This window comes from Phyllopteryx taeniolatus, chromosome 13 (assembly GCF_024500385.1).
Source record: "Phyllopteryx taeniolatus isolate TA_2022b chromosome 13, UOR_Ptae_1.2, whole genome shotgun sequence".
Classification (NCBI taxonomy): Eukaryota; Metazoa; Chordata; class Actinopteri; order Syngnathiformes; family Syngnathidae; genus Phyllopteryx; species Phyllopteryx taeniolatus.
Genome location: NC_084514.1, coordinates 22,003,697 through 22,029,714, shown reverse-complemented (window position 1 = coordinate 22,029,714; position 26,018 = coordinate 22,003,697). Strand labels below are relative to the sequence as shown.

At 41.7% G+C, this 26,018-nt stretch overlaps 1 protein-coding gene across 2 annotated transcripts in view; it reads left to right on the top strand.

Moving 5' to 3' along the window:
• Window positions 1-1,075: 1,075 nt before the first annotated feature.
• The window catches only part of syt14a (synaptotagmin XIVa), an 80,728-nt gene continuing 55,785 nt past the window's right edge, over window positions 1,076-26,018 (top strand). For both annotated transcript variants that reach the window (XM_061795143.1, XM_061795141.1), the window contains exons 1-4: window positions 1,076-1,207; window positions 13,563-13,610; window positions 17,972-18,124; window positions 24,715-24,942. In XM_061795143.1, the coding sequence (XP_061651127.1) occupies window positions 1,195-1,207; window positions 13,563-13,610; window positions 17,972-18,124; window positions 24,715-24,942 (442 nt within the window). In that variant the 5' untranslated portion in view covers window positions 1,076-1,194. The remainder of the gene's footprint in view (window positions 1,208-13,562; window positions 13,611-17,971; window positions 18,125-24,714; window positions 24,943-26,018) is intronic.

Below are 26,018 nucleotides of genomic sequence, written 5' to 3'. Positions count from 1 at the left end.
GGACAATAAAGCATGAAACATGTCATTTCATTGTGCCAGTAGGTGGCGCTATTTGTACAAAATATTTTTTCATTTTTGGTGCAAAGATGCCCTTACGTGTGAACTGTCATCAAGTGTGTGAAACTTTGAAAAGATATGACCATCTTCAGTGAAATTCTTCAGCTTTTGCTGTCACGGCGCATCATCAAAATTCGCCATACTGCCACGCCCACGCCAAAACGTCAACATTTTTTATTTATTATTATTTTTTGTTCAAAGCATGAGCAACGTCTTGAGGCTTTACTGAGCCCGACGTGTAGTACATTAAAATGCAAAGGAATACAGTTTTCTTTGTCGCCACTGGGTGGCGCTATAGCTACAATGAAATATTGTCATACAAATATGTTCAGGCCATGACAATTATGAAGCGTGAAATTCTGGGATTTTTTTTTGGAGCATGTGCACGGGAGTTATTAAGTATTTCCTGTTTTGTGGTGAATTCATTTGATATGCAAAGTTTGATGCCCCACCCCCGTCATATAGTATGGAGAAATGAAAATATTTTAACTCATTCACTGCCAGCCTTCCCAGTTAACATGGATATTTGACTTCTAAAGCAGTCAATGGCAGTGAATACAACTTAAATGTCTCTGGTCTCGAGATGCGACACACTAAGTGTTGAAGTCCATCAGATAAAAGTGGTTGGCCAAGTTCGCAAAAGTATGAGGCCTGTAAATGTGAAAAAATAAATTTAAAAAAATGGTCCAACAAGGTCCAAAATTGTGTTTTCAAAAAATCATTGCTCACTTCCTGTGCATTTTACTATATGGCTTCTGCTGAATTTTTTCATTTTTTTTTTCATCTCGGGGTGCTGCACGTGCCTTTTTTTTTTGGAAAGTATCACGTAAAACCACTAAAATATCGAGTTTTTCGCCAGGCCCGATGTGCGTGCAAAATTTGTGTCGAATTGAGGTATGTTTAGGCCCTCAAAAATGCGTTCAAAAAAAGAAGAAATAATTCTTAACATTAACATTTAAAACCATTAAGGCATTTCAAAACGAGAATCATCACTTTATGTTATGTTATGTTTCTTTGGCTGCAGGCGCTATTTCTTCAAGGGCTAAGCACAACTCTAGCCCCCCGCCCCACGCTTGCAAGTGGTCCGTCCTTCCCCTTCTTCACCGGCCGCTTTGGTTGAAGCCAAAACACGACATCATGGCGATTGATGGTAAGTCTCTTTCTTTCTCCTTAGCCTCCGCTGCCATGAGCGCCCGCCATGTGGGTTACATGTTGTGATTAAAATGTTCTGTGTTAGCCTCACCAGAATAATAATGGTCCTGGTTGAATGACGTGGAAGTTTCACTGCTTATTGTTAGCGGTTTGCTGTGGAAGATTAGCGTGGACTCGAATCTCATTTTGATGGTGCTGAAGGGGCAGCTCCACAATCGACGGTGGCACGTCAATGAACGAAACCTTCAAATGTACTGCAAGTCTCTTTATTGCAGCCACTTGACGTCCTTTCGTTTGTAATTAGTGTAATGCCGGCATTATTTGTGAGACGAGTGTTGCTCGCCCCATTTTGTGAAGACTGTTTATGTAACTTTGGTTGCATATTCATCTTTAGTGTATTAACGCCGTGATGTCTGAAAGCTTTCAGTGTAATAAACACGATTTGAAATGTCACTAAAAAGAGGCCACAAAAGCCAATTACAAAAAACAACAACAACAAAAATCTAGCCATTTGTAATCATAGAATGGTCATCATGCACCCTTTCAATCACGTAATCATATTCAAATAATAATAATAATAATATTTATTTAGGTACACATTTTTGAAAACTAACATTTCTAAATGATTAAATGCAATTAATTAAAATGGCACATAAATGTTAAAAAATGGTACCTAAATAAATGTTCGAAAACAAACATTTCTAAATGGTTAAATGCAATTGTTTTATACTTAAAAGTTAAACAACTGAACTGTACTTAGATGTATAATGTAGCGTAACTGTATAATAATCTGTACTGGATTAGAAAAAAAAATTAAGAATTGAATTAAGTCAGAAAGCTCTGCCTGTCCATGCTCCGTCTTGAAGTAAATGCGCGGTATCGTAATCGTTTATGCACAGCGTGAATATGCCGCCTCCCGACGGAGTTCGAATGTGACGGAGATCTTGTTTTTAGCTACTCATAAATTGTTTATATCAAGTGTTTTTTTTAAAATAAACATATAAAAACAATCCCAACTACTGTGCTGAATGGATGACTGACCTCCATCTTGGGAAGTGAAGTAATGTTCACGACGAAATGTGCATGTCACACGGCTGTTCCGATTAAATGTAGTGCACATGTATGCACCCAATCGGAATAGATCATGTCACATGTAAACAGTTGGGCAGAGAGCTTCATTCGGAATGACAAAATAGTCTCTCTAGTCTGTAAACCCGGCTAGTGAGTCTGTTGTGAACCACTCGAAGAAACCTGCGCTCCACCAATGGTTCTAGTACCACACTTTGAGAATCACTGATGAAGAGAGAGCAAAATACGCTACTCATATTTCATTGCTAGTAGGGTTAGCATATCTGCCTCATAATTTTGAGGTTTGGGGTTTGAATCCAGACTCTGGCCTTGCTGTGTGGAGTTTGCATGTTCTCTCTGTGCTTGCGTGGGTTTTCTCCAGGTACTCTGGCTTCCTCCCACATTTCAAAAACATGTATGTTAGGCTCAGTAAGGACTCTTAATTGTCCTTAGGTGCGAATGAGAGTGTGAATGGTTGTTTGTCTATATGTGTCGTGCGATTGGCTGGCAAAAAAAAATTCAGTTATTCTCTACATTTGACTTTGGTCCTGATGGGATTGTATGCCTCAGCACCAATGTCATCAGTATTGTGCCAGTATATGAAATATGGACCATAAGTGGGGTACACAAAGACTGACTTATCTAACATATTAACCGATTTTCTTTTCTTTGGGATTCTTGTTAAATTTGTGAGACCGACAACAGTCTTTGTCAGCAGTAAAATTCTGAGGCTTGCATCATAAACAGTCCGAGGTGCTACAAAACGTATTTAGCTATCATATTCAACTTGACAGCTACATAGGACAATGGCTGTTTCAGACCAGTTTTGCTCACTAAGTATGCTCATAGACACAGTGGCAGTAATTGGCATGTGCACCGTGTGTGCCTTAGGGGCGTCAACGCGAATCCACAAATTACAAGGTCAATCATTGGCATTATTAGAGGGAATTTGTAAATAGTACTTTACAAGTGTGTATCCTGTGCTGAGGGTGATGGAGTACACTGGATAGAGTAGAACAATAATTAATTGGGACCTCATTCTATTCTTTAAAACTAGAATGCCCAAAAGCCCAGACATTTGGCTTTTCTACCTATAATGCCTCAAGAGGAGCCGAGTGGCTGGATTAGTTTGAACTAATATCCCAACTCGGGTGTGAACAGCCCAGCAATTTGGCTTTTCTATTTTGTATGCCCAAAGGGCTTGCTCGTTCAGTTTTTTTCACCATTCTTCACCATCTTCCCACCATTGTTCTGTAAATGAGGCAATTACTCTCTACTCTCTACACAGTTACTGAAAGAGAACTGATTTTGTTTTGCCTTTACCTGAATAAATTGATAGAAATTACGGGCTGTCTGCTTACGCACATTTCATTGACTTTGATATTTTGTGGGTTTGTTGTTTCCGTGCGACCAAGTGTAATACAACTATATGTTTATAAGGAGATCTGGGCGTGTATCTGTAATGAGATGTATCAAACAAAAAATATGCAGTGTTGTGTAAGCATGCAGCCAGTCATTTCTATCAAAATCCGTGTGTTGTAATGTCACGAGAGAGAGGGAGCGGTTTAGAACTAATGTACAATAGTTTCTCACAGCGTTGTGTTCAACAGGCTATTAGTAATATTTCCACTTTTGTGATCACAACAAAAAAATATTTTCCCCTCCCTTCCCATCTCGGGTCTATTGTTCAGTCATTGTTCACGCCCTTCATCCACACCATTATACCATACCATATACCACATTTGTTGTTATGTACTTGGTTGCTGCGTCATGAATTAACAGCTGAACTATTGCATATGATGTCTAATCTTTGACATGCCCATTCATTCATTATCTTAGCTTTGCTCATTCTACAGAACCTTGCAGTGTGACAACTGCTATGAAGACATTTCACCAGCAAAATGATGCATGAGTAAATCTTCCGTCACTCCGTTTCTGTACGCTCATGCAGTAATAAAATACCATACTTTGTCTCCTAAACCTCATAGTGAGAATTGCTTATCCTCACTAGTGTTGCGGGTGTGCTGGAGCCTATCCCAGCTATCTTCGGGCAGGAGGCGGGGTAGACCCTGAACCGGTCGCCAGCCAATCGCAGGGCACATAGAAACAAACAACCGTTCCCAATCACATTCACACCTACGGCAATTTAGAGTCCTCAACCAAACAACCGTGTGTTTTTTTGGGATGTGGGAGGAAACCGCAGTCCCCAGAGAAAACCCACCCAAGCAACGGACAATCAGGACTACTGAAAAGATTGTCGGTACGTCCCTACCGACCCTTGAGGACTTGCACGCTTGCCAGAACTAAGACAAGAGCATGCAAAATCCTCTTTGACCTTCCACATCCTGGTCACCACCTCTTACAGCTCCTTCCCTCAGGTAGACGCTATCGAACAATGCAAACTAAAACTAGCAGACATTCCAACTTCAGCTTCTTCCCTCTTGCTATTAACTTCTTAAACAGTTAGCTTACAATTCCATTGTAACATGCTTCCAATTTTGTCTTTAGATTGTTGTCACATCTCTGTCGGGCCAATTATACATAATTTGTGCACTCACTGTAGTCGTCTCGCCACTCTGCACTATTTGCATATCTTTTGTTGACCAATACTAGCCAATGATGTGCTTGAGAAGTATCTGTACCATTTGCACAATTGACATTTTTCCAGATTATTGCACTGCTTAAATTTCTTGAAGTCTGTTCCATTTGCACAATGGTCACTGTACCAGACTAATGCTCTATTAAGGCTTCTTTAAAAAAAAAAAAAAAAAAAAAAAATGTATCGGCATTAGCACACTAATGGTAACCTTGTATTGCTCAGTGACTGTATTGTGTTTTTATGTTTTTATGTATGTTTTATGTTTTCAAATGGCTGTCTGTTGTCGTACTAGAGCGGCTCCAACTACCGGAGGCAAATTGCTCTTGTGTTTTTGACATACTTGGCAGATAAAGATGATTCTCATTCTGAGTCTGATTCAACATGGCCGCCACGTAAGCACACACACATCTGTTGGCTGAATCTAGTCATACTGTATATGTGTAACCCATAAATAGTGTCCCAGTCTCTGCCTATATTGTGCCACAGTGCCATTAAACAACAGTGGCCAATTGTGGAACTAACCGGTTTAAGCCCCCCATTATCATCCGGCTCAATTGGAAACGAGTTTTGGACACGTACTGTCCAGACGGCCTTTTACTTCTGCTGTCCGTTAAATTGGGGTCCCTTAAATCGAGGTTTCACTGTACTATCATGATGTCCTGCTGCTACTGCCTATTATGACATTTCCTTGGCAAAACAACCATACACAAAAAATGTGTCATGAGAAATGTTTTATTTTCTTTAAATAAAAGTCACGTCTGCCTACCGTCTCATTATCGTTGACTGTCACACAAGGGTATAAGTCAAAGTTAACGATTATAATCACTTCCTTTGAAACAGTTATCAGTATCAGCTAGCCATCTGGCGGCTAGCTAACTAGCAGCTAATTATGGTTGCTTATTTTAGCAGTCAACCTCACTGCCTGAATTCAGCCTCATTATCTTCACTATTAACATTAATACCTGTGGTTACCACCAGTCAGCTTCAAGCTTAACATTTCATCCTCTCTTGCTTGTATGACACTGAAATACTTAGCAATGTTGAATACTCCATTCGGACTGGCTGTCTTCTTTCATTTGTCTTCAGCTGACAAACAGCTTTTGGTCTATTACTCAGAATTTACTTGAGTTCTAGTGAGGTGCAAGTGCAAGTTTAAGGTATACCTTTCTGAAATTGTCGTTGAATTCCAAGTTGTACAATCTTGCGGGGCCTTCGAATATTGCTGTACCACTGTACGGAAATGTAAGTGTGACCTGTAGATAAAGACACTGAATGGCAATTATTTTGTAACGATGCCTTGTCACAATGGATCAACCAATGTTATGATGTTACACTATAGTACACTACGGGTTACAGTCAGTCGATTATTTGAATCTTTTTGTAGCCGTGATACAGATTTAGAGTGGAAGGCGTCAGGGCTATTTGAAACTTCAACCTGTAGGCTGATCCCCTGCTGCACAGCTCAGAGACTCAGAGGCTTTGACAAGTGTGAGTAATAGTTAAGAATTACAGCAACTTCGTGGTAGTCTGGAGGACATACTGTAAGTAATGTATAGATTCTTTTTAATGAGTTTGCAATGTTAGTCTACTTAAACAGAAGAATCTGGTGCAGTGCTGTTAGATATGAGTACTGCGCTCGGACCACTGAAACCTGTAGTTTTGAGTGGCAAAATGTTCAAGCCTAAAATGAGGTAGAAACGACCTCATGATAGACAGTTGGATAGACAGACGGATAGATGGATGGATGGATGTCAAACTCAAGGCCCGGGAGCGCATCCGGCCCGTCACATCATTTTACGTGGCCTGCGAAAACAAAGCAAACTTTCATGATTCTTGCTAAAATCTGTACCAAAATTTAAAATTGTCACGTGTAATAAATAATAACATTGAGATATTATAAATGCGGCACGGTGGCCGACTGGTTACAGCGTCAGCCTCACAGTTCTGATGACCCGGGTTCAATCCCCAGGCCCGACTGTGTGGAGTTTGCATGTTCTCCCCGTGCCTGCGTGGGTTTTCTCCGGGCACTCCGGTTTCCTCCCACATCCCAAAAACATGCATTAATTGGAGACTCTAAATTGCCCATAGGTGTGACTGTGAGTGCGAATGGTTGTTTGTTTGTATGTGCTCTGCGATTGGCTGGCAACCAGTTCAGGGTGTACCCCACCTCCTGCCCGATGACAGCTGGGATAGGCTCCAGCACGCCCGCGACCCTAGTGAGGAGAAGCGGCTCAGAAAATGGATGGATGGATGGATGGATATTATAATTGTTTTTGTTACCAAACCCCTTTTTTTGCAGTCACTTGAACAATAGTTGAACAAACTGTTATCTTTGTCTTCTGATTTCAAAACTAACTATGTACAACCCCAATTCCAATGAAGTTGGGACGTTGTGTTAAACATAAATAAAAACAGAATACAATGATTTGCAAATCATGTTCAACCTATATTTAATTGAATACACTACAAAGACAAGATATTTAATCTTCAAACTGATGTTTTTAGCAAATAATAATTAATTAAGAATTTTATGGATGCAACATGTTCCAAAAAAGATGGGACAGGTGGCAAAAAAGACTGAGAAAGTTGAGGAACGCTCATCAAACACCTGTTTGGAACATCCCACAGGTGAACAGGCTTATTGGGAACAGGTGGGTACCATAATTCGGTATAAACGGAGCTTCCCTGAATTGCTGGAAAAGATGGGGCGAGGTTCACCTCTTTGTGAACATATGCATGAAAAAATAGTCGAACAGTTTGAGCACAATGTTCCTCAACGTACAATTGCAATGAATTTAGGTATTTCATCATCTACGGTCCATAATATCATCAAAAGGTTCAGAAAATCTGGAGAAATCACTGCATGTAAGCGGCAAGGCCAAAAACCAACTTTGAATGCCCGTGGCCTTCGATCCCTCAGCGGCACTGCATCAAAAACCAACATCAATGTGTCAAGGATATCACCACATGGGCTCAGGAACACTTCAGAAAACCAATGTCAGTAAATACAGTTCAGCGCTACATCCGTAAGTGCAACTTGAAACTCTACTATCCAAAGCAAAAGCCATTTATCAACAACACCCAGAAATGCCACCGGCTTCTCTGGGCCCGAGCTCATCTAAGATGGACTGATGCAAAGTGGCTGTGGTGCAACGAGTCCACATTTCAAATTGTTTTTGGAAATTGTGGATGTCGTGTCCTCCGGGCCAAAGAGCAAAAGAAGCATCCGGACTGTTATGGAGGCAAAGTTCAAAAGCCAGCATCTGTGATGGTATGGGGCTGTGTTAGTGCCAATAGCATGGGTAACTTACACATCTGTGAAGGCACCATTAATGCTGAAAGGTACAGACAGGTTTGCAGAAACATATGCTGCCATCCAAGCAATGTATTTTTCATGGACTTCCCTGCTTATTTCAGCAAGACAATGCCAAACCACATTCTGCACGTGTTACAACAGCGTGGCTTCGTAGAAAAAGAGTGCGGGTACTAGATTGGCCTGCCTGCAGTCCAGACCTGTCTCCCATTGAAAATGTGTGGCGCATTATGAAGCGTAAAATACGACAACGGAGACCCCGGACTGTTGTACAGCTGAAGCTGTACATCAAGCAAGAATGGGAAAGAATTCCACTTACAAAGCTTCAACAATTAGTGTCCTCAGTTCCCAAATGTTTATTGAATGTTGTTAAAAGAAAAGGTGATATAACACTGGTAAACATGACCCTGTCCCAGCTGTTTTGGAACGTGTTGCAGCCATAAAATTCCAAGTTAATAATTATTTGCTAAAAACAATGACGTTTATCAGTTTGAACATTAAACATCTTGTCTTTGTAGTGTATTCAATTAAATATAGGTTGAACATGATTTGCAAATCATTGTATTCCATTTTTATTTATGTTTAGCACAACGTCCCATCTTCATTAGAATTGGGGTTGTATTAGGGATGTTTAGAACGATATGATCCGAAATGATTCAGTGGCCGGAAATTAATTCAGTAACTTTTTAGCCGAAAATTGATCCAACGTGACTGTTAATAAATACCTGCATACTGGACAGTGCAGGTAAAATTTCTTATATTCTTGTTGTTTCTTGAAAGGTAATTGGGTAAAAACTAATCATGGTCATTAAATATGAAGATTTTCCTGATCTGCTTTCCTTTTATGTGTCATATTATGTAGTGTACTGTACTGTATGTGTTTTCTAATGGACCATGAGTCTGCTGAAAGTTGATTGATTGATTGATTGTATTGTTTTGCAATAAAAACAAAGGTGTGTAGCGATTATAGGTCAAATAAGAATGTAATTAATTTAAGAGAAGGTAATAACCTGGGAGCGACGCTTGCGTTACTTCCGGTTTATCGGAATTTGAAATTTAATTGTAAAATCAAACTAATGTCTCTGAAAAGATCACCACGTCAATTTTTACAACTATATAATTTTGGAGAAATGACGACAAACCTTTTTAATCAGTCTCATACTCTGAAGGTTGCTACACTCTACGACACTTTGAGTCCTAGGTTACAGAGGTTTCCTTAAACTCAGAACACACACAAAATACCACCAAGGGAAACACACAGCTACAACTCCAAAAAGAAAATAACTTCTTTTCCTTTCGGCTTGTCCCTTTAGGGGTCGCCACAGCGCGTCATCCTTTTCCATGTAAGCCTATCTCCTGCATCCTCCTCTCGAACACCAACTGCCCTCATGTCTTCCCTCACGACATCCATCAACCTTCTCTTTGGTCTTCCTCTAGCTCTCTTGCCTGGCAGCTCCATCCTCATCATCCTTCTACCAATATACTCACTATTTCTCCTCTGGACGTGTCCAAACCATCGAAGTCGGCTCTCTCTAACTTTGTCTCCAAAACTTCGAACCTTGGCTGTCCCTCTGATGAGCTCATTTCTAATTTTATCCAACCTGGTCACTCCGAGAGCGAACCTTAACATCTTCGTTTCCACCACCTCCAGCTCTCCTTCCTGTTGTCTCTTCAGTGCCACTGTCTCTAATCCGCACATCATGGCTGGCCTCACCACTGTTTTATAGAATTTGCCGTTCATCCTAGCAGAGACTCTTCTGTCACATAACACACCTGACACCTTCCTCCACCCGTTCCAACCTGCCTGGACCCGTTTCTTCACTGCCTGACGACACTCACCATTGGTCTGGATGGTTGACCCACCTTGCTCTGGACGGTTGTCACACCTACAGCACACCTCACCACTGTTCTGCTGCCGTCGTACATGTCCTGTATTGTCCTAACATACTTCTCTGCCACTCCAGACCTCCGCATGCAGTACCACATTTCCTCTCTGGGTACTTTGTCATAAGCTTTCTCTAGATCTACAAAGACACAATGTTGCTCCTTCTGACCTTCTCTGTACTTTTCCATCAACATCCTCAAGGCAAATAATGCATCTGTGGTACTCTTTCTAGGCATGAAACCATACTGTTTCGCAACAAATAGCAGAGTCTAGCCTCCACTACTCTTTCCCATAACTTCATTGTGTGGCTCATCCACTTTATTCCTCTATAGTTCCCACAGCTCTGCACATCACCCTTGTTCTTAAAAATGGGCACCAGCACACTTTTCCTCCATTCCTCAGGCATCTTCTCACGCGCTAAAATTCTATTGAACAAGCTGGTCAAAAATTCCACAGCCACCTCTCCTAGATGCTTCCTTACCTCCACAGGAATGTCATCAGGACCAACTGCCTTTCCATTTTTCATCCTCTTTAATGCCTTTCTAACTTCCCCCTTACTAATCATTGCCACTTCCTGGTCTACCACACTTGCCTCTTCTACTCTCCCTTCTCTCTCATTTTCCTCATTCATCAACTCCTCGAAGTATTCTTTCCATCTAGCTAGCACACTGCTGGCACCAGTCAACATATTTCCATCTCTATCCTTAATCACCCTAACCTGGTGCACATCCTTCCCATCTCTATCCTTCTGTCTGGCCAACCTGTATAGATCATTTTCCCCTTCTTTAGTGTCCAACCTGGCATACATGTCATCATATGCCTCTTGTTTGGCGTTTGCCACCTCTACCTTTGCCCTATGTCACATCTCAATGTATTCCTTTCATCTCTCCTCAGTCCTCTGTGTCCCACTTCTTCTTAGCTAACCTTTTTCCTTGTTTGATTTCCTGTACTGTGAAGTTCCACCACCAAGTCTCCTTCTCTCCTTTCCTGCCAGAAGATACACCAAATACTCTCCTGCCTGGCTCTTTGATCACCTTGGCTGCAGTGGTCCAGTCTTCTGGGAGCTCCTCCTGTCCACCGAGAGCCTGTCTCACCTCTTCCTGTCTCAGCTTCCACCAGATGGTTCACGGCTCTGCCTTTGTCTTCCTAATCTTCCTCCCCAGCACCAGAGTCATCTTACACACCGCCATCCTATGCTGTCTAGCCACACTCTCCCCTACCACTACCTTACAGTCGTTAACCTCCTTCAGATTACATCGTCTGCAGAAGATGTAATCCACCTGCGTGCTTCTACCTCCGCTCTTGTAGGTCACCCTATCTTTGTGCCTCTTCTGTGAAAAAGTGTTCACTACAGCCATTTGCATCCTTTTTGCAAAGTTTACCACCATCTGTCCCTCCAAGTGGTTGCGAGTCTCTGTGGCGCCTCAATGTGCAGAGCAAGTTATTTTTTCAGCTAGGATTTTGTTAGGCCATTTTTTCCACCCAGAAAAGAGATGTTCAATTGGTATTAGAAGAGCACTGTGAGATTTTCATGAGGAAACTATTTTAAGAAGTGTTAATAATGTATGGAGAGCTAAATACTGTAAATGAACAACCTGCTCTTTAGAGCACAAACAGAGCTTGAAACAGCATCCAGCAGTTGACATTGTCGCTGGTTCTCCTCTTGTTCGCCCGAGTTTCCACTCGAGAGAACTCTGCTATCGTTGTTAGCGGCTAGTAAGCTAAACTAAGCTAAGCTAACCAGCTTCAAAGGCTTCAAAGTGTACAGCGATTTGCCGCAAGTCGCACGTACACATCCTTAATGATACATTCTCGTTAGCCTCCTTCTCATTTGCCATTCACCAGACAGACAGGGCGTCTTCAATTAATAATAAGTGCTTAAAAACAACACACACACAGACGTTGGTGCCACTAGAGGCACTACGGAAAGGAGTGTCTTGATATGGTGCAAAAAGGAAGTGAAGAAGAGCAGAGACGAAGAAGAAAGTAGCATTGACAGTGCTAAGTGCTGTGTGCTAACTAAAAACTTAAGCCAAGTAAAAGGAATTACAGGTGGGTTTCTTTCGAGGAAATACAGAACATACACACCTGTACATAAATCCAGTGTGTTGTTTCTGAGTATCAATACAATCGCTGCACTCATAAAGCACATAGATTGCAACTCGGAGCAGGTGCGCCCACCAATGCTCACTGCAGAAACTGCAAAACCAAACAAACACATAGGAACAGAACCAGGAACATAACAAAAACATTGTTATATTAAAGGAATCTTATGCCCTGTTAAAGAATTTTGTGTTTTGTGTTTTTAACGAATATTTGAGTAAAGGTCCTATATTTTGGGTATTTAAACCACCATAGAGTTACTCTCTGACATGGACATAGTATAAAAGTGTCAATTTCATTAAAAAAAAAAACACCTTGGTTTTGTTCCGGCGACCCTTGTGAGGATAAGCGGCTCGGAAAATGGATGGATGCACCTTGGTTTTGTCATACGAGTGTCCAGAAAAGGTGCCTCTGACTATTCTGTTTGACCGAGTTTTGTATCTGCTTTTTCCATATTTGGCTTAGACCACCCCTTTCCTCTGTTTGGTTGCCTCCTTGTAGAAAACCCACTTGTGAGAGCACACGTGTTTTTTATGTTGACAGTGCTGGCTCAGGAGCGGAGAGGTAGGCGGAGAGCATCGCTAGTGATGTAGATAAGCTCGAGGAATTTTGAAGGACCTGGAACGTCTGGAACTCAGGAATGTGTGGATGATTTAAATTCATATTTCACGTTTACTGAGACGCCATAGAGCAAATATTACATCCCAAATACTAGAAAAAGTTGGTTTGGTAAAATATGGCACCTTTAAATTAAAACACAATTTCATCACAATTGCATGTCCAAATGGCATTATCAGGTATCCGGGAATCGGTACTTGGAATCTGCGATTACTCAAATGTAATGTACACTCATACTCAGTGTAAAAAACAGTGGTTAATGTGAGGTTGATCATAAAGACAGTCCAGCCGTACAAACAAAAAAAGGGACAATAAAATCTGCTCTGTGCTTTTCTCTTTTCATAAAACTAGGCGAAACTGATAAACCTGCTGCAGTAGAAACACACTAAACTGTTTAGAGGCCGCCGTTGTTGCAAGCTTGAAGTCTGCTTAAGAAACATAATTATGATCTTAGCTTTGGATGAATTTCATCAATGTAATGGAATTCCATCTGCCAAAAATGGTTAAAATATGTTCAAATCATTGTTTTTCATCGTGTTTATTTGTTATGTGAAACTGAAAATTAACAAAATAATTGAATAGAAAAGTGTTGGAGATCATGAGCACTCATATGTCAGACTCTTGGTGTCCTCTGTCTGTCACTATCCTATAATCATGTTACACTTGTCCTTGTCGAAAGATGTAAACGTATTATACTGTGTATTCATCGTGTTGTCTTTTGTTCCCTTCACCACAGTGGGGCTCATTCAAATGCATTGTCTCTCCAGGTGGCGAGCGTAGCTGTGGAGTACATGAGTTGATCTGCGTCAGAAAAGGTAGGGCACGGTGATCGTTTGATCCCAAACTGCACCTCCCACACCGCCCTTTCCATCATTATCATCCGTCATTTTTTGTTGTATCAGCACCATACAATGACAATAAAGGCGTTCTGTTCTATCATGTTAAGCAGTCACTACCTTGAGTGTACTTGTCGATGTGGTTTTCTCCTTGTGGTGTTTTGTCTCCAGTTGTTTGTTGTCATCGATTGAAATGTGTTGCTTGTCTTCATGAAGAAAAAAATAGGACAATGTGCAACATTTAACTATGGCTAAATAGTCCTGTTTTTTGGGAAAAAAATAAAATCAATATTTAGATGAATTTTCTTCTATTCAGCACAGTCAATCACAAATTACAGGAAGGATAAATTTTTATCTTTAGTGTTGTATCATAAGCAAAATTATACACACGCTTTTAACATTGCGTTTGTGCTCATCAGGGTCACGAGTGTGCTGCCGCCTATCCCAGCTGACTTCGGGCGAGAGGCGGGGTACACCCTGAATTGGTTGCCAGCCAGTTGCGGGGCACAAATAAACAAAAAAACATTCGCACTTACATTCACACCTACGGAGAATGTAGAGTCTCCAATTAACATGTTTTTGGGTTGTGGGAGCAATCTGGAGTACCCGTACAAAACCCACACAGGCACGGGGAGAACATGCAAACTCTGCACAGGGACGCAGGATTTCAACCTGCGACCTCAGAACTGTGAGGCAGATGTGCTAACCAGTCATCCACCGTGCTGCAATCCCTTATCAGTGTTTTGAATTTTTTTTAAAAAAAAAGGGACGGGGGTGGAATGCAGCTGTTTTTACCGAAACTAAATTGCATGCCTGAATGACCCCCCCCCCCCCCTTTTTTTTGGAGGGGGGAGAATTGCTGCAGTTATGTATTCTCAAATTGAAGTACCTTTGACAAGAAATATATACAGATACAGGCATTGAATGTTTTTAGTTGTTCCACATTAACGTTTTTGATGTAGAGTTAATCTAGATATAACATGAAACTTGTGTGTGAAGGGTTAATTTACTTGGTAAGCCACTTTTCAGTAATGATGACTGCGTCTTCTCTGTTTGTAAGAAAAAAAAAAAGTAATTTGTAAGTATTCAAGTTTTTTTATAATAGTTCATATAATAGGGTGATGCCAGATGCCACCAGATAATAGTAGCATACTCCATGTGTGAACAATTTGTCCAAGTTGTATTCATGCTAGGATGCACTTTTTTGTTGAGCAATCAAATTGCAGTGTTTTGTTTTTGTATGATAGGTTTGGTGGTGGTGGCACGGTGGCCGACTGGTTAGAGGGTCAGCCTCACAGTTCTGAGGACCGGGGTTCAATCCCCGGTCCCGCCTGTGTGGAGTTTGCATGTTCTCCCCGTGCCTGCGTGGGTTTTCTCCAGGCACTCCGGTTTCCTCCCACATTCCAAAAACATGCATTAATTGGAGACTCTAAATTGCCCGTAGGTGTGAATCTGAGTGCGAATGGTTGTTTGTTTGTATGTGCCCTGCGATTGACTGGCAACCGGTCCAGGGTGTACCCCGCCTCCTGCCCGATGATAGCTGGGATCGGCTCCAGCATGCCCCCGAGCCTAGTGAGGAGAAGCAACTCAGAAAATGGATGGATGGATGGAGGTTTGGTGGTTTAAGGTCGATTTTGTGTTTAATCAGTGCAGTAGCATCGTGCTCTAGAGTCTTCTCTGAACATGCGTGGGAGTGTGAACAGGAGTGCTGGTGAGAGTGCTTGGGCCTGTGGAGAATGTGGGTGTCTTTGTGAGTGTGAGAGGGTTTTCGCATTTTTATATTTAACATGGCAACAGTCTCCATGCAGATGAGACATAATGGAGGAAGCACAATAGAAATATGTAACAGTGAAATGTTAGTACAAAGGCTGACAACTTAATCTTAACATGAATGCAATTCAGTTAGTGGTTTGCCATAAAAGCTGCTGCTAGATTACTGTATATTGTTGTATGCAGTGCTTGAAACACACCAGGCAATAGTCACCAGTTCATCCTGTTACGTTTGCAATGCCTTCTGAGAATTCATAATCAGTAGAGAGAGCCTTTTTTCGTTAGTTGTATTCCAAAGACCCAATATTTCTGATAAGCTCACCTCCAACGCTGTTGAAGCAGTGAGGTTAAATCCTTTTTTTTTTTTTTTTTTTTTTTTCTGACGACTGAAAACATTTACGTTTGACATCAAAAGATGAATACCAAGAGATCAGGAGTTCAGTTTTTATTTCCAGGTATTTGCTGTTGGATTTGACACGCAACTTAGAAGATAGCAATATTTGGGAGAAAACATTTTTATGTGAGCCAAGGCACCAGATTGAAGTGAGGAAGACTTAATATTTAGTTACAAATGCTTTGCTTGCAGATACTCCATCACCAAACTTTTGCAATCTTCTTTTACGATGTTGTCACCTCAGCCTACTTGCATATCAGTTGTTCGTAGTGTTGAGAGATTACTCCCTTTAGGCTAATTTAACAGTTCAAATTTATATTCTACAGGTTGAAATCTGGGGATTGACTTGGCGTAGAGGTTGTTTGTTTTGTGTTTTAGGTCATTATCTAAGTGCATGATAAATGATTTCCCAATCAGTTTGGTTCTATCTTTCTTTATTGTCATAGAAAAAGTACTGTACTGTACTGTACAGAGAAACCGTCCTCAATATACTGGCTCTTAATAATTGCAGTAACCAAAAATTAGACAGATCTGTGACGTAGTATAGTTCTTCACCACTGCAAGCAAAGGTTTTTCATGGTATTTTTGTACTTTCTAGCAAGAAGCCTGCAGATTTGTGCTAACACTGACTGGTGTTTGGAACTGTTCATAATTTCCTCCACCTTGTCTAAGTACCCAGTTCCATCTGAAGAAAAACAGCATCATGATGCTGCCACCAACATGTCTTTAAAAATATTTTTCTATATTTTTTTGAATCTTTATTGCACATGTACAAAAACAAAAGTATTTAGAAAATTCTCAGTATCCTAAGCTAGCAGGTCCATGGAAAGGAATCGCGACATAATATAGCAGAAGGCTAAGCACATACAGTATACTCAAATGCCCCTTTTCCATTGTACCAGTTCTACCCCCAGCCAGCCTGTTTCCACCCTGTGTGATCGCTTTGCATTACACTTTTTCGAGGCCGGGACGTGATAATGGCACCATTCCCCAAAACCTTCTCCGACCTAGTTCTAGAACACCGTCCGAGGAGGGCTGTGACATCACTGTCATCTGATTGGCTGACATATGAAGGCATTTCTTAACGCGTGGTGACTTGTCACTTTGACAGGCATGACATCTAAAGGCTGACGCCGTCAAACTAGACTGAACCTGTCGCGCAGTGTGCATGGTTTGGCAACTGTTTTCATGAGTGACCGATAAGTCTGCCACTGGTTTTGCCGCGATTCAAAATTAGAATTCATCACATCGGTGGTGGTTTCCGTTCTGGTTGCCCCTCACCCCTTCACTGCTCTGCTAGTCCTCCAGTTTTAATGCATCATACACCCATCTGTGGGGGAGGGCAGGGTCGGGCTGGGGAGGGGTGGGTGTCTGCCCCTCCCCCTTTTGGTGCCCGCCTTCCTCGCCCCTCTCTTGGCGTCCTCACCCGTCCTTACTCATGACGAGTGCTTAACTTGGGCTCGCTTTGGCAGGCTATGACCGTTTTTGGGTGGCTACTGGCTCCTGCGTTGGGTCCTGTTGGTGGATGGGGCCCCCATCCTCTCCGGGGGGTGCTGGGGGCGGTGGCGGCAGGGTGGCTCGCTGGATTGGGGGTTGTGGGGTTTAGGTGTTGGGAGCAGTGGTATGTTGCCTATGCCCCTCCCTTTGGAACTGGTCGGGGCCTTCTGTCGGACTTGGGACCTCGCTGGGTCCTGGGGGGTCGGTGGCATCCCCCTGGTTGGGTCCCCTACCGGACTGGCTCGCTGACTCGGCCCCCCTTGTAGGTGGTGGGGGCGGGGGACTGCTTTCCAACCAATCGCAGGGCACATATAAATAAACAACCATGCGCACTCACATTCACACCCACAGACAATTTAAGTTCTTCAATTAACCTACCGTGCATGTTTTTGGGGTGTGGGGGGGAAACCAGACTGTGCAGAGAAAACCCACGCAGGGACGGGGAGAACATGCAAACTCCACACAGTCAAGGCCGGATGTGAAACCCGGTCCTCAGAACTGTGAGACAGATGTGCTAACCAGTCGTCTACCGTGCCGCCCAGTATATGAATATTCTATACAATGAACAGTGACATGTTATTGGACATGTTGTATTTCAACATATTTATCACACACATTACGACATAGAATGTACAATTTGATTATACAAATTCAACCGACGTGTTTCTGTGTTTCTCAGTTTCGCCGGAGGTGCTTGGATTCCTGGCAGCCGTCGCACTCGTCATTATCCTCATGACGCTCCTCTTCTGGTACCTCAACAACAAGTTGCCACTAGATAATGCAGGGAGCCTTCAGTGCCTTGATGACTTCAGGAAAAACACAGAATTGCCAGGTGAACCAACATGACATTTACATAGGTGTACTACTTAGACCTTTTTACTGTGATTACTTTCAAATCCCACACTAGGATCGGCCCCCCCCCCCAAAAAAAAAATAAACACCTGCCCGCCTCCCCCCACTCCCCATTGATGATTTGTTTTCAAGGGGGGGAAACAAGGATCAACAACCACCCCCACCCCCACCCACTGTCTACGATTGGTTTTCGAAGGACATCATCGAACCTTTAGCCACCCTACTGAATATTCTCTGGCTGTGCCACTGTCTTAATCTACGATTAAAATTATTGTTCTTCTAATTCCTATGCCCTGAAAAAGCATATAGCAAATATGGTGGCCAGCAGGGGCAAATGGTCCAACACTGCAAACGTAGGAATGATGCAAAAACAAAAAGACAAGCAAACCGCAAACCCCAAAACAACTGTGAGAGAAATGCTGTAAGACTCATGGAAGACGCTCGTCTACTTCTGAAGAAAGATGGCTAACTTTTGGAGAGGAGAATGAAAAGGTATGTTTGATTGTATATTTTTTTAAACACACAGCAGGGTAGTGGCCGTAAAATGTAAATGACAGATTCCATCAATTAATTTTATTTCCATCTATCCATCCATTCTCAACACCCCTTATCCTGTACAGGGTCGTGGGGGGCTGGAGCCTATCTCAGCTGACTTTGGGCGAAAGGCGCACTACACCCTGAACTGGTCGCCAGTCAGTCGCTGGGCACATAATTGAATTATCTTTCGTCCGATTAATGTTGACCGGATGAAGATGCATGGGTACTCCCTCAAGACTGTGAGCTTGATATTGATGTCCAGCCTCACTGGTCATCTGAACAACTTCTGGCTGCTGCTGTAAAGAAGCGATGGATTCAACCAGGATATTGAAAATTGGTTTGTTGTATTCCTTAAGATGAGGAAATTACACACATCACAGGAACAGACACCCATTTCATAGTGTAGAAGTAGCAAGTCACATTTGGAAAGTCTGACCAAAGAGTAGCATTTCACGTTTGCACTGTTTAGGATTTTGCAAATTGTTGCGCTTCTGCACATCTTTTTTTTTTTTTTTTAGGTTTAAGATTATTTTATGTTAGATTGAAATGTAAAAATTGTCCCTCTACAAGTGACACACTGTACTTGATAAATTCCACCCATGATTAATTTAACTTCCTGGTTTATGGTGTGGCATTGTTAAAAGAAATCTCAGTATTACACAACATTGCACTCCCAAGGGATGAAGCTCTCCCTCCAAAGCCCTGACATCATCCTTCTCACTTTCAGACAGTACATCTGGCGCAGTGTCTGCAACATCTTATTTTATTTAATTTTTTAAAAATGTTATCTGTTTATTGACCGTGTGACTGACTGCTGACCAGTTCAGGGTGTAGTCTGCCTTTCGCCTGAAGTAAGCTGAGATAGGCTCCAGCGCCCCGTGACCCTGAATATGATAAGCGGTGTAGAGAATGGATGGATGGATGGATTATGTTTATTGAAAATGCTGCCGGACAGAAAAGGGTTTTAGGGGACAGACAGAGGGGCAGAACGGACAAGGGAAATAGGGCGAACCTTAGTAGAACAAGTTAAACAGACTAGATATTTGACTACAAGTAATGTTACAAAGTCAAGTTCCGTTCTTAATTATGGATGGGGAGGGGGACACACCCAGTGAGGACATGCAACAACAAACCAATAGGACAAGATGAGAGGACAAAAAAGGGCACGGTAAGACAGGATTGCGGAAATGAGCAAGGCAGTGCTACTAATGAGTGGTTTGGGGGGATGCTTTTATTGTGTCTAAACACCTGTAAGAATCTGTGAGTTGATATCCTAATACAACCTGTGTTATTGTTAGTGGTCCCAGGCAGAGGTGGGTAGTAACGCGCTATATTTACTTCGTTACATTTACTCAAGTAAGATTTTTGATAAACTGTACTTGTCAGAGTACTTTAAACGCACTGTACCTTTTACTTTTACTTGAGTATTTATGTGAAGAAGGATCGATATTTTTACTCTGTTACAATAATCGTCATGCCGTTCGCTACTTTTATTTATCCATTCTTGCGTGTGCGCCTCTATTTTTAGACTCCCTCATCGACTTCCGCATAGTGTGCCCGTTGCGCCGATCCAACGTCATTTCATGTCATTTGACTCCAATTCATTAATCAGACGACACAAGGCACTCACATGACCGCGCGTGTAGCCTTTGCGAGCCAATCAAAATTACTCATTTTGGGGGGACACACCCATGCGAGTGTGTTTACTTTACAGACTCCAAAAAACAACAGCTTTATTATGCAGCTCTTAAATTGTGACAGACCAAACTGGGATATTTCAGCCCACTTCTAACTTGAGAAAACTTGCGGTAAGTTGCAGATGTTTCAATTGTTGTCTTGGCAGTGGATATGGCAAAATTAGCCCTATCCTATGGTGTCGCACAAGCACAAAATCACTAAGTCTGGTCAGCAAACAGCTTCTTCATGAAGTCATTTAAGTGAATAAAGCAAATAATGTTTCTGTAGGGCCCAGTGCATGTGTTGTTGGTTTTTGGGCAGTTAAAAATTGAAATGGTGGCAGGTGTGTGTCAACTCCAATATATTATTATTATTTTTTATTTGATTTGATGTTCATTCTGTGATTTTAAAAAAAATCAGAAGTTACAAGTTACTCTTTACTTGAGTAGTTTTATTTTTTATTTTATTTTTTTTACATTGAGTACTTTCTTACTCTTACTCAAGTAAATATTTGGATGACTACTTTTTACTTGTACTTGAGTCATATTATTCGAAAGTAACAGCACTCTTACATGAGTACAATATTTGACTTCTCTACCCACCTCTGGTCCCAGCACCAGCAATTCAAGCCTATAGTGTGTCTATGGAACTTATTTGTGAATAAAAACTATATCACATGAATGCTAGTCAACTGGTGTACGGAGTTGCTCTCCTGGCACACTGAGGAAGGGCGGGCTCGGCCCTCCACCTTCACCCCCTTGAGCCAGCGCCCCCATCCGTTGAGGGATCCAGTCGGGGTGACACCACCCACTCCCCGGGACTCAGGGTGGAACCCCAGCCCAAACGAAGCGCCCCAACTAGCTCCCAAGAGAGAGACAAGGGGACCGGACAACTACCCCCACTCCCTGGCACGCTTCTGTTTGCGCCCCAACTAGCTCCCAAGAGAGAGACAAGGGGACCGGACCACTACCCCCACTCCCTGGCACGCTTCTGTTTTGTGGCGTCAATTTGCAGCATTTCTCTCTTGCAGTTGTTTTGGGGTTCGCGTGTGTTTTTGGTTTTGCATCATTCCTGGGTTTGACTTGTCTGCCACCGTAGGCAAACAATCATATACAAACAAAGAGAAGCTAGGCACAGCTCAGTACCATGTGGTGGATGATGATGATTGCTATTTTGTTTCCCTTCTTCATACAAATAAGATGTAAAATTTTGATGTTTTTTTTTTTTAAATAAAAGATTTGAGTGTGTTAGTAATGTTTGAAAATTCAAAATCTTACCTAAATTGTGGTTGATGTAATGTAAGAAAATTCATTAATTTTGAGCTATTTTTCAGTCTGGAATTAAGTGTGTACTCATTCTAATGGAGCCCTTTTTAAAACTCTGCTGCCTCTTGCTGGATGAAACGTGAAACCACATCAAGGTTTGACTGGCTTACACAGGACAGTATATTGTAATTGTGATGATGATGAAATACTTAACCAACTAATTTTGCAAAAAAAACTACATAAATAAAAAATCCACCAGTCACCTTACCGAACACTGTACGTCGTTTACATACAGAAGTAGTACATCATTTATCAGGCATTTTAACACTGCTTCCTTCTGCGATAAGTTTTATCACAAATATATCTCATGCTCATGTTAAACACAACTCCTGAAATGGTTGATCATGCCACACCATTAAAGAAAATGATTTATTACAATATTCAGTTATAATTACTGGCGTGATCCTGAACCATAGATGTCTGAAAGATTTTGAAGTTTAAAAGTGAATTGCTTGGGCACACGTGCATATGGTTCCATTTAAAAAAACATTTTTTTTAGATTTTTTAAATTTTATTTTATTATTTTTTTACTCTTGTTACTAAAGAGTGATGGATAGCTCATGTAATTCTCAAATACAGCTGATAGATGCCAAACAGATCACAATGAAAACATATAAAGGAGTTATGGGGCCTTTATGGTCCATATTTCACAATTGCTGTCATATATCAATGCACTCTCACATGAACAACAGCTAGTACCCCAAAATTATGTTCAATCGCTAATTTAATATGCTGAAAACTGGCTAATTTATTAGGGGGTGGTTTTATTATGGGGGGTGTTTTTCAGTATTCACTTTACCAGGTAAAATGTCAGAAATTTGACAGAAACTACCCATTAATCATCTGTTACTTACTACACAGTGGTTTGCCTCTTCTTTAGGGCTTTTCCAAGTGTTGCATTGCTTATGGTTGTGTATTGTGTATACAGTATTTTCACACACAGGCCACAATATTATGTCCGCTATTGCACTAATTAACTGTTTTGTCCACTATTGCATGAGTTGTTGCTATGTTAACAATTATAACTCTTCTTGACAAAGATGATAATGCAACATTTTTCTTGACAGTTTTGACACAGAGAGAAATATTAATTTAACATGCTTATTATTGTACAGTGGGTACGGAAAGTATTCAGACCCCCTTAATTTTTTCACTCTTTGTTATATTGCAGCCATTTGCTAAAGTCGTTTTAAGTTCGTTTTTTTCTTCAATGTACACACAGCACCCCATATTGACAGAAAAAAATCGGAATTGTTGAAATTTTTGCAGATTTATTAAAAAAGAAAAACTGAAATATCACACAGCCATAAGTATTCAGACCCTTTGCTGTGACACTCATATATTTAACTCGGGTGCTGTCCATTGCTTCTGATCATCCTTGAGATGGTTCTAAACCTTCATTAGAGTCTAGCTGTGTTTGATTATACTGATTGGACTTAATTAGGAAAGCCACACACCTGTCTATATAAGACCTTACAGCTCACAGTTCATGTCTGAGCAAATGAGAATCATGAGGTCAAAGGAACTGCCTGAAGAGCTCTGAGACAGAATTGTGGCAAGGCACAGATCTGACCAAGGTTAAAGAAAAAATCTGCTGCACTTAAGGTTCCTAGGAGCACAGTGGCCTTCATAATCCTTAAATGGAAAACGTTTGGGAGGACCAGAACCCTTCGCAGAGCTGGCCGTCTGGCCAAACTGAGCAATCGGGGGAGAAGGGCGTTGGTGAGAGAGGTAAAGAATAACCCAGAGATCACTGTGGCTGATGTCCAGAGGTGCAGTCGGGAGATGGGAGAAAGTTCTAGAAAGTCAACCATCACTGCAGCCCTCCACCAGTCAGGGCTTTATGGCAGAGTGGCCCGACGGACGCCTCTCCTCAGTGCAAGACACATGAAAGCCCTCATGGAGTTTGCTAAAAAACACCTGAAGGACTCCAAGATGGTGAGAAATAAGATTCTCTGGTCTGATGAGACCAAGATAGAACATTTTGGCCGTAATTCTAAGCGGTATGTGTCAAGAAAACCAGGCACTGCTCATCACCTGTCCAATACAGTCCCAAATGTGAAGCATGGTGGTGACAGCATCATGCTGTGGGGGTGTTTTTCAGCTGCAGGGACAGGACGACTGGTTACAATCGAAGGAAAGATGAATACGGCCAAGTACAGGGATATCCTGCACGAAAACCTTCTCCAGAGTGCTCAGGACCTCAGACTGGGCCGAAGGTTCCCCTTCCAACAAGACAATGACCCTAAGCAGACAGCTAAACTAATGAAGGATTGGCTTCAGAACAACTCCCTGACTGTTCTTGAATGGTCCAGCCAGAGCCCTGACTTAAACCCAATTGAGCATCTCCGGAGAGACCTGAAAATGGCTGTCCACCAATGTTCACCATCCAACCTGACACAACTGGAGAGGATCTGCAAAGAGGAATGGCAGAGGATCGCTAAATCCAGGTGTGAAAAACTTGTTGCATCATTCCCCAAAGGACTCATGGCTGTATTAGCTCAAAAGGGTGCTTCTACTAAATACTGAGCAAAGTGTCTCAATACTTATGGCTGTGTGATATTTCAGTTTTTCTTTTTTAATAAAGCTGCAAAAATTTCAACAACTCTGTTTTTTTTCTGTCAATATGGGGTGTTGTGTGTACATTAATGAGGAAAATTTAACTTCAATGATTTTATTAAATGGCTGCAATATAATAAAGAGTGAAAAATTCAAGGGGGTCTGAATACTTTCCGTACCTACTGTAGATCTAGTTTTTACTTGTATACAACTGTACCATATCATACTGAATTGAAGGAAACAGAAGACAGTAATTCATACTCGCATTCACAGTATCACTGATTTGGACCTAAAAAACATATCAGCCATGAAATCCAAAGAATTGTCTGTAGATAACAGAGACAAAATGAAATTGAGGCACAGATTGTGCTGAAGGGTCCCAGCAAGCATCTATCATAACAAAAGGGGGGACTCACACTTGCATTTAGTTGGATAATGATTTGTTTGTTTCTGTCATTTCTTCTCACAACAGAGAAGGTTTACACTGACGGCGACCAGCATGCCTCATCATCAGACAGCGAGGATGAATTGATGGGTCAGTATCAAGAAGCAATCAGCCGGGCCCAAGGTCTCAGAGGAGGAGCCAAGCTGTCTGCTAATGTCAAACATGCGGGACACTTCAGGTGGGAGAACCGACAGAAGTACATCCCCCTGACGGCTGATTATGATGGCTACAGCAGTGACGCCTCAGCTGATGTAGGTAGGTTTACTGTAAATCTAATCTAGACGATTCCATCATTTTCCTCAACACATCATACAACATTTCATTTAAACTGATAGATTCCTAACAAGCTCGATCCAAACTCATTTCATTACGCTTCCAAACAAAGTTCAGCCACAATGTACACACTCGTATACACACAGTTGATTTAGAGAGGCGATCAAAGTGGAGCTCCCGTTCAGCACACTCTCAATGGGAGTGTTATGAAACAGTCAACTGTCTGCATATGTTTTTTTTTTTCTTTCTTTCTTTTTCTTTTTTAAGTATGCTTCATTCAGGGTACTTGAAAAATTCAGTATGGACAGGGGAACCAATTCTAGCCTATTTGGATCAGTCTGTTCACTGCATTCATCTGTTATAACACTACACTAGAAGTGTGTGCAGTCATTTTAACACATGAACAAATTCCAAGTGAACTCCAGCTATACTATGAACATAAATCATTCAGGGCTGTGTGACAATTTTGTGACTTTGTAGTTATACTGCATGCAACGTCGGAAGGATCAGACGACAGCTTTCAGACAGCGAGAGCGAGAGAGATAGAGGCTGAAAAGGTGACTATTCTTAATCAGCACTGGAGGAAAGCAGCATGTCGCCATTTTTCTCACAAAATATTCTTCCTAAGGTGTTATTGACCTGAAAATTTCACCAGATGTTGGAAACAACCCGAGTGACCCATACATACAAAGAAAGGAGAAAAAAAAGCTCAGAAATTATGTTGTGTGTAAAAATGTGAAATGACACTGTCATGAACGGAACAGAGGATAGGACCCAAAAATGCACGACTCCAAAACAAATGGACAGTTTCCAAAAAGAGAGGTTTAATAGACGGGCATAGGTCGGTACACAGGCAGGCAATCCAAGAGAGGCAACAGTATCCAAAAACATGAGGCAAAGAGGCAAGGTCGATAATCGGAACAAGTTCAAGTCTTACTGTGAATCTATGACGTGGAAACAAGGAATGCTGGAACGCGACGACAAGGTACAACGAACTGGCAACGAGAGGAAATGAGACACGAGGTTATATACAAGGGGTAATTAGGGTGAACGAGGCA